Source organism: Cygnus olor, chromosome 2, assembly GCF_009769625.2.
Source record: "Cygnus olor isolate bCygOlo1 chromosome 2, bCygOlo1.pri.v2, whole genome shotgun sequence".
NCBI classification, from domain to species: domain Eukaryota; kingdom Metazoa; phylum Chordata; class Aves; order Anseriformes; family Anatidae; genus Cygnus; species Cygnus olor.
The window spans coordinates 40,705,411-40,715,142 of record NC_049170.1 but is presented as its reverse complement, the minus strand read 5'-3'; the positions used below and the strand labels follow the sequence as shown (position 1 = coordinate 40,715,142).

The 9,732-nt window shown below is 47.1% G+C and overlaps 1 protein-coding gene across 2 annotated transcripts; it reads right to left on the bottom strand.

Annotated features, from left to right (window-relative positions):
* Positions 1 to 5,110: 5,110 nt before the first annotated feature.
* Positions 5,111 to 9,709, bottom strand: RPL15 (ribosomal protein L15). Of its 2 annotated transcripts, none has more exons than XM_040549947.1 (4): positions 9,603 to 9,709; positions 8,648 to 8,832; positions 7,485 to 7,621; positions 5,111 to 5,465 (listed from the first exon to the last, which is right to left on the bottom strand). In XM_040549947.1, exons 2-4 carry the CDS (start codon positions 8,817 to 8,819, stop codon positions 5,160 to 5,162), a joined length of 615 nt encoding a protein of 204 aa, XP_040405881.1. In that variant the 5' UTR covers positions 8,820 to 8,832; positions 9,603 to 9,709; the 3' UTR covers positions 5,111 to 5,159. The 2 variants fall into 2 exon arrangements, with proteins under 2 accessions (XP_040405881.1, XP_040405880.1); XM_040549946.1 differs by having other exon boundaries at positions 8,648 to 8,829.
* Positions 9,710 to 9,732: the final 23 nt, after the last annotated feature.

The following is a 9,732-nucleotide window of genomic DNA, read 5'->3' as shown; positions in this document are numbered from 1 at the left end:
TCAAGTTTCAGTGTTCAATATGGTTTGGATAACATTCCAGTTCTCTCATTCATTTCGGCTCAGTCATAATTGGGCTAAAATAAAAATTCAGGCTCAAAGCAAAACCCTTATTTCCTCATTTTAAAATGATTTTTTCTTAAAGTAAATTAAGAGTGTTTCCTGAATTGCACCTACTACAAGGCAAGACTGTTTAATAGAGTGGTATTTAAAAGTTTTCAGCCCTAAGTGTAAGGGACCATCAACAGAGAAAATAGAAGTCCTCTATTCCCTATATTTTACATAGTTTTATGATACTTGCATTTTTATTAAACCAGCCAATGAAAATAGTAACCATAGCCAAGTTTTCATTTAGTTTCAGGAATCCGAACAGTGATTCAGTTGTTCACAGTGGGTTGTTTTATTTCATCCCTTTTTTCTTTCTCAGCAACAAAAGTATCATAAAGCTAAGAACTGGGTTTCCAGTGTAACCCGTCGTAGTAATTAACTTTTTTTGTTTGTTTCCTATGGGTAAAGTGTAACCACTGCCTGAAAATTGCTGTTTGGGTACAACTGGGTACAAAACCCAACCATCAAGTGTAATCTAAAATATGTATTGTTCATAAAGGGCAGCTAGCATCTTCCCAGTGCAAGTCATTGGCCGTAACGTGAAGAACTTGGTATCTCGTTATCAGTTCGTGCCTTTTTTTTTTTTGTCATCTCTTTCTATTAAGAATGGACAGTCAGGCGCCTACCAGAAATAAAATCACCTACATTAAGATTGGGAACTAGACCCTCCAGAATAAATAGAATCAATTGATTCATATAACTTGAATAAATAATGAATGTATATATGTAAAAAAAACAAGAAAGTTTCATTTATTTCCAGCTCTTTTCCTAAGTCTATAAATATTAACTGGTTTATCTCTGTCCTTAGTTCTTACTGTGCAACCAAACCTCGTGTCTTCTCTCACAAGATCGTAAGCAGATGTTCTCCATCGACAACTGTAGCAATAACTTGTAAACAAAGTGAAAATAAGATGGGCTTTTCTGTTTTACTTAAAAGCTTTCCTGTGACTTTGTTTAACCACACGCTGACAGGACTGCTATGCAAATAGTTGCAAACAACATAGCAACTTGTAAGGCACCGCTTTTATGTGTAGCTCTGAATGAGCTGAAAACACCGAGCTCCGAACTCATCTCCTCTTCGGTGGGTTTGTGGAGGCTGTCTCACCCCCTACCCGAACTCGTCTGACTAATAATGAACCCCACGGAGGAGACAGGGGGGTTGTTACGGCGGATGAGTTGAACGGCCGTGATTCTCACACGAGGAAAGGGTTCGGATAATTGCTTGTTAGTCACCGGAAAGCAATGCTGGAAGAAAAATGCATGAATAAATGAATGAGTGAACGCCGGAGTAATAAGCTACTTCCTACACTTGGCGCGTGAGCTCTCGGGGATGGCGACTCATTTTCATTACACACACAAGGGCTGCAGACGGGCACCGCAGACACACCGAGCTGCTTTGGTGCTGGGGGAGCCGGGGTCCGGCACAATCTGCTGCTGCTTCGGCCCGCTGGGTGCCCCCCAGCAGGGCCACGGCCATTCCCTGAGTGGTGGAGAGTTGACAGAATGGGATTAAACGGCATCTTCATTACACGAGAGCCTTTAATTATACATATTATCATCGAATATCACTCGATACCGAAGAAAAGAACATTCTTTCAAATCTCAGGCGGTGACAAGGGGCCCAGAGGGACTGGGTGCCTGTCCTGGCTTTGCCAGAGGCCTCCCCTGGCACATTAGCTCAGAGCCACCGAATTAAAGGTTGCATAAGCAGCGCAGCCCGAGCACTTCCTAACTTTAGGGAGCGAGGCTTCGCAACCCGCATGTAATTACTAAATTGGGGCTGATTCAGAAGCTTGACACATGCAGATAAGAGCAGCCCACGGGCTCTCCATCCTTCCACACAGCCGCACGTTGCAGGCAATTACTTGAGGAGGATTGGATCAACACGTTGGTTATTTGCTCAGAGCCCCGGAACAGCGACCAGTTGGGCTCCAGTTGGACACGTGGCTGAAGCAGTGCTTCCAGCACTCCAGGTATTTTGGCTTGATAATCTCAGAACCAGACCTGTACGTGCTACAAAGAGCTGTTCAAGGGCTAAAAGGTGGTTTTGCCATTTGGAGAGTGAGTAGATAAACGAGCGGGAATCGGGCTTAATTTTTAGTCCCGCTTTTTGATTCATTAGCAGCCAGGGCTGTTCGCGTGTAGTCACCTTTCTCACTGGGCCAAGGCTGCTGCACAACCGCCGCCTTTCAAGGACAGAGATGACAGCCCGTCCAGATACTACAGCCCTCCACTGCTTCACGTTGAGACCCCCACAAAACCACCGATGCACCACGCTGCTCGCTGCCAGCAGCCCGAGCCCCGCGAGGTACCGCTGCCGGCCGGGTCTTAGGGCACACACAGCTGTGTTACACAAAGACTCCTGCGCTTCCGAGACAATGTAAGGAAACAATCCCACTCGCTGGTGATTAGCACCATCTGCCCTTTCCAACTCTGCTAGTGTTGCCAAGTGATGAGCGGCATGGAAAGGAGCCTACTATTTGCTTATGTAGAGAGCGCGCTGAATTACACAACCTGCTCTTACGCAGCCCACCCTTAAGAGGACGGAATTAGTTTTGATGGGTTTTGGGAAAACTGTCAGATCCTCACCTTCTACCAAATGCTAGGCAATTAGTTCATCTAGGTGGCTACACAAAAGTGAAATCCACAGCCTCGTAAAGGCTGACAAGCGTTTTCTACAGCACCCGACATCAGGCTGAAACGGGCTGTTTAACTGTGCTGCTCATTTGGTCCTGTCTAGAAACCAGACAGCTCTTTTAATTACACCTAAAACAGTGTCTGCTCGGAGCGAGAAATAAGCAGGCCTGCAAGCAGAGTGAAGTAGACGGCTTGAAAACGACTTACTGAATTCCTTTGTGTCTCATAAATTTCAGCAGTGAAATTCCTGGTGCCTCCTCATCCCCTGCTGCCCCCAGGTGCAGCTCGCTGCCCGCGTTTCACGCAGACTCGAGCGTAAGGAGGGCTGAACTCACGGAACCGCCTCTCCCTGGGACAACTGCTAGGTCTCACTTGACCGATTTTCACCAGACTCGTAAGGAACACAGATTTGCAGTCTCTGTTGAACTTCAACAACAGGTTCAAAAATCATCAGTTATGAAAGGCGGGTATCACATAACCCCTCTAAGCCTGGTTTCCCTAGCTGACAACCCCCCCCAAAAAAAATTGTCCTCAGTGTTCTGTGTTTACTACAGATTTTAGTAGAGAGGTTCATTTGCCTTTTGTCTTCACACAAAAACTGCGCTGCAATTCCCCCTCCTTCCAACCCCAAGCACCAAGTCAAACAGAGCATAAGAAACATCCGGGGTGAGGAGATGCTAGGGCAATCTGATCTCCTGGAGACCCGAGATGAGCTGTACGGACTCTGAGCTTCCCTTGAAAATAATACCCTCTGCTTCGTTACTTCGCCTGCCTGGTACATACCATGCCCTCTCACATGCATCTTCATCAGCGGACTTTAACGAACCCTTTGAAGGGGACAGTATTTTCCGCCCTTTTTTAGCGTTCAAAATGCTACAGGAATGTGAGGGGAAACCCTCACCAAGGTTAACTGAGGAGGATTCTCCCCCCACCACGCACACCAGCAGCTTCAAACCCTGGCAAGTGACGCAGCACGAGTGCTGGCAGCCCGGTCGTCTGGTACTGCCTGCCCCGGATCACCAGCAAGGGTTGTGAACAGCCCAATAAGCGCGAGCAAAGTATCATTGGATTCCAAGTTGTTACCTTACAAAAACGAATGGACACGTTGGTCTTGCAGCACTAAAGCCCTTAAACCTTAAAAAGCAGGGAAGCACCAGCTCCCCTCCATGTTCAAGGGAGGCCTCATTCACTGAATTTGCTCCTAGGTCCTCCCTCACAAAAAAGGTTAAAAAAAACCATCGCCCTTCTTTCAAGGAGCAGATAGCACCTTTTAACATAGCCACAGAAGAATCCTTTGAATATTTTTCTTGTTTGAGCCAAACAAAATGTAGCATGAAAGAAAGGATTGCTCTCTTGAGCTCTTCTTCCTGACTAGAAGAACACACTGCCAAGAAGCCTCTTCTTCAGATTACACTGCTGAAAAACAGATCAATCAGAGCAAATGAGTTGGGTTCTTCAGTTTCTCAGTTGAAATGTTGGACACATCAGTCCCAAAACTACTAATTTATTTTTTTTAAATCCCTTCCACACAACCCAAGCTGAAGGTCTGGGAAAATACAAGCTAGTTCTTAGGCCTTCTAACAATCCCTTCTCTCAGTGTGCACGTACGAGTCGACTTTGTGCTAAAAGGTCACACTAAGTTCTCAAAACGCAGCCCGTAACACATTCATCTGTAGCAGTCTGTCATCCAAATGTGATCGTTTCAACACCTGAGCATGCTGAGTAAATCAAAATGCTGCTCTTCAACACCACAGAAGTGTTCTCCGGTATCAAAAGGCAGATCTAAGATACTGTCTCCAATACAAAATGAATGGCCTGGAATACCGTACAAACTACGTAACACCTACACTCCAGTAAATATTGAAATACTGCACACCTCAGCGAACAGAGCAAGCTGCACCTTTCCATCCTGTGCTTAGTTGGTTTAGCCTATGCTTGCTGATATACGGGCTCAAGAGCTGCTTTCACGCTGAAGATGTACAAAAAAAGAGAACTAGTATAATAAAATTGTCATCAGTATTTAATCACCTGTAAAAAATAAACTAGCACTTTCAGTTTACATCTCATTGCACAAGATCAAAGCAGGCCTTCGGTCTAAACACAGGAAAAGTGACTCCCACCTACGGACAGTGAAGAAATATACTCGCATCAGCAAAAAAAGAACGTGGACTAGCCATGGAGCATTCAATTTGCACTGCACAGCCTCATCCAAAGTGAAACCCACCGCAAGGCTTCCAGGCTCGGGGTCTAGAATTTTCACAAATACCAAATGACATTTTCAAAACGCTTTCAAAATATGGAAACAACTGAACCGGAGAGCGCTACACTTCTCCGCGTAAGACAAGAAGCAGCAGAAGCACTGTTTAGATAAATTCAAGAACCCGCTCAGCTTTATTAGATCGTTGTGTTTACAAGAATTAGCGGTAGCGGTGCAGCTGCAGGGTGTTGCGTCTCCTCCAGGCAGCGCGGCGCGAGCCACCGATGGTGTGATGGAATTTGTGGCCCTTGCCCAGGCCACGGCTCTTGCGCCCAGCTGACGTCAGGCCACGCATCTCCCTGTGCTTGTGGACGGGCTTGGTGATCCACTGCGTGTCAGGGTTGCGCCTGATGGCCTTATGGAAGGGGTCGATCAGGATCACTTCGAAAAACTTGTACGTGGAATCCTCCCCCACCCAGTAGGAGTTCAACACTCGCAGAGCCCCGCAGTGACGGCCAGCACGCTCCTGGAAGAAAAAATCCACGTGAAAGGCTATAAAAACATGGAGGCAGGGACACCGCTTAGGAGAAGGACATGCCTAACGCGCAGAAGGATATGAGTAACTCAAACCTAAAGTTTTGTAGGTGCTAGAATTTTCAATTTGCCCCGAGTGAAACCTGCCCCACCTCTTACCCCCCGAACCATACAACCTCTGGCTGCAAAAACACCAGAAAAGGATATTGGCTAAAGAAATTTGTATTCAAAAAAACCTGCTGAATTCCTAAGTGATACAGGTTTTAAAGAATGTAATGAGGAAGGCATTTCATTGACAGAAGAGAAGAACTACTTTGTACACAGAAGCATCCAATGAGTAAATGCACAGAGTGAAAAACAACTTCAAGGTGGAGATGAAGACCACCAAGCTGCACTTGGGGCCATGGAACAATCTTTTGTGGAAAGTTATGAAAGACTGATCTGAAGTTACAAGGGAAGAAGACATTTTTGCAGGACCTAAGCCCATACTGATAGGAGAAAATGAGCAGCTGATGTAGCAAGTTCCAGTATTCCTATCCTCGGTTGTGGTTGGAAAGAAAACAGTCTTAGTTTAGGAAACTAAGCAGAAAATACAAGTTCTGAAACTCAATCTGCCTCTTCTGTCAAGAAAACTCCTTATTTTACTTAATACTATCAGTGTGTTTAATCCCAAGACTTTCTTTATCATCACCATGGGAAAGTACGAACCAACAGATCCCATGGATCTTCTATCCCAGTGTGATCCCAACCTATTACCACCATCTTCCACTAAACCTCAGTTGACCACTTCCTGCATATGGAATGGATTTTCTTCAAGTCCTTGTTTTACTCTAGCACACGGCAGTGACACATACTGAACATTAAAATACCACCCGCCCTCAACCAGCTTCTATTTGGGGATGACGGCTACAATCACGGTTTGGCATTTCTATAATAGTTTTATCCGAAGAACAGAAGTCTTCCAGGAGAAAGCAAGCCAGCTTTTGGACTAAAACAGAGGGCCAACAACCTCTTGCACGAGCTGTCATCACAACGGAGCATGTGATTAGCCATCAGACGTCTGGGAATAGCGTATATGAAGAGCACACCGTGAACACTCGACATTAAAAATACAGTTCTGTGTTTTTACACATCACCTCTGTTTTAAAATAGCATTAATGCTGCGCTTAATGATGTAAAGACAACGAGCAGTCTTCATTCTTTTACAATGCCTCTTTTTCAGAGCGCAGACTCGTACTGTTCTAAGCCATGGAGTTTTTTCCATAGGTGAGAGCTACAACCCTTCAACGCTACTCCTGCTGTGTCACCGCGAAATTTAACGAAGATCGCCCCGAATGAAAGCCTCCATTTTCAGTATTTTAGCAGGTGACAACAGCATTTAACAAGAAGTTAAACCACCAATCTTCAGCTTACCAGTTCCCAAATTTTTTTTTTTTTTTAAATAAGAATGGCTCTGGCATTCTGTTTTGACATCCTACGATACGGCTCAGTACACTGTACAGTACTCTTACTACGCAAACGTGTGCTGCAGACTTTAAGAGAGGAACTTGCTTGTACTTCGTTAAGGATCCTCATCTAAAGCTGGCAATGCATGCATCACGGCAGGGAACATAAAGGCAGGATTTACCAATGACCCAAGTCAGGCAAGTTTAGCGTATTTGAATTTTGAATCCTCATGCCTAACTCCTTATTTTACAGGAGTTTATACTAGTAGCACGTCTTTCCCTGCACACATTGTGCCATACTTCAGAAAGAGGAACACGCTGCAAACTTCAGCAAACCACCTCAGCAGTACTTCCGCCACCTGCTACCTGTGAAGTCGGAATAGTTTTTAGCATTTGTCTCAGTACCGCTTTTCAAAACATCCAGGTGCTTTCCTGCTATCAGCATTCAAGATTTCTGCCTAACGCATGAGAGGAACAGTTATTTTGTCTCTGAGTATTTTCCACTTTTACAGACTGGTCATGACCTTCGTAACCCCCGTTTTCTGAGCAATAACCAGAATACTCACCTCTGCTACGGACTGGAGGCTGCGGGCAAACTTCAGCTGGTTAACACCATGATGCACAGGTTTGCCATAGGTTGCACCTTTTGGGACAGGGCGCTTGCGGCCACCACGGCGAACGCGGACACGGTAGATAACATAACCTACAGGAAACGGTGACTTTTAGCGTAGCCAGTGCAAATTACGGTGAGGCGACTTAATGCCCATACTGCATTTGCAACCCCGAAAATTTTACAGGAAACACTGCAAAAAAGTAGGTCACTGTACCAATCTCTGCTAAAATCTACAACTCTCGGTGACTAGTGCAGGGTGTTTTTGATATTTCTTTTATAACTGAGTAATGGAAGTGAGGTATCATTGTGACTACCTTTTAGGTCCAAACCAGAGTTTATGGCACCTTTCCACTGTGCGCTTCCATATAAAGCGAGAACAGCTGTAGCTACGCCAGAAGACACACACAAAAAACATCCTAAACTCTCCTCATCCCAAGAAAGCAGCAAAGCAGTCACCTCAGAACTAAAACGCCACACTGCAACTGCAGCATTCATAAAGCACTGAAGCGCAAGCCACCCATAAACCCTGCGGAAACCTGACCACTGAAAAAGGAGGAAAGGAAACAGCACAAACAAACATAACAGTAGCTTCTTTACTTTTTTATTATTATGGTGTGCAAACATTCTGCCTCGAAGATTTGCTCAAGTTTCAGATGGATGCCCACTTTCCCTGAGTTTGTTTCACTCCCCAGTAACTGTCTCCTAAGGACGATACAAACTAATTTAACCTTGGCAAGCCCAGACAGCTGTAATGTAGCTAACAAGTGGAGACTGGTGGCAAAATCTGGCCAGAGAAAGGAACCCCCATACCCACAAATCTACCACGCTAAAAGCATTGGTCAACGTTGCAGCAATACCACAGCGCAAGAGCAAGAACTGAAGTCAAAATCCACTTGATCTTCACCTGCCTAATTGACCACAGGGGGCATGAACTCAAAATTACATGAAATAAGGTTTGGGATGCAGGCACTGCTATTGATTTAACACATTTGTAACAGTATTTCATCCAGGACACTTCAGGCTTTTAGGACGCATTCCAGCTTCTGATTTTGGCATTCTACTCTCAGTTAAGGAAGGAAGCAAGCTGACAAGAACACAGTAGCTCCACCTCATTACCTTGCTTGGCCTTATATCCCAGCCTGCGAGCCTTGTCTGGCCTGGTCGGCCGCGGAGCGCGGTGCAGGGCAGAGAGCTGGCGGTACTGCCAGCAGCGCACGCGCAGGAGGAACCGCATCACGTCCGACTGCTTTTTCCTCCATAGCTCCTGGATGTACTTGTAGGCACCCATGGCTGGCTACCTGCTGAGATCGAGAGATCAATGAAAAGAGGGCAGTAATTATCGTTCTGAATTTGAACAGCTTCCCATAAAATGACACAGCACGAGGCCACGTTAACGTGCATGTAACGCTACTGGAACCCAGTATGACTGTGTGGTTTTTTGGAACCGTTTGTACACTTGGTAACATGGCTCCCATTTAGGGAGTAGGACACGCAGTTACCATTTTGAGGAATTTTCTTCCATTTCACGCGTTCTTTAGCGTTGACCTGCGCAGTTGAGGAGCTGGTGCCTCACGTGCTTCAGATGTTACCAACACTGACAGCTAACACCGAACCAAGCTGTGAATGCTGCTCTTTGACGACGTACGTGACTGTGAGGGGCACGGTGTTAGTTTATAACGTGGTTTAAGTATCCCTAAACGCTGAGAACCCAGATCCCAGCAGTACGCAGAGGTAAACCCAACTCCACCCGAACCGTCACTCAGTTCACCATCCAAAATCAGGGCCCGCTGCGCCCGCAGACGACCTTTCTGCGCCCTCTGACGCGCATCAGCCCACCTCTCCCCGCCCCCAGCCGCCATTTCGGGACCCCCGCCGGCCCGCAGCACCCCCAACGCCCCGCACCCACCGAGCGCCCCGCGGCCTAACGCCCCCGCCGCCCTCCCGCAGCCCGGGGGCCCTCCGCCGGCCTGAGGCCCGCAGCCCAGCCGCCGGGCAGCCCCACCGCGCCCCGCGGGCGGGCGGATGGCGGCGGATGGCGGCGGATGGCGGCCCGGGCCCCGCGCAGACGTACCCCTCACCCGATGGCGCCCCACGCCGGAAAGGAAGAGGCCCTCCTCCCACAACCCCTCGCGACGGCACCGCGCTTCCGGCGGCGGCCGCGGCGCCTCATGGGTAATGTAGTCACGGCCTCGACCGGCCTC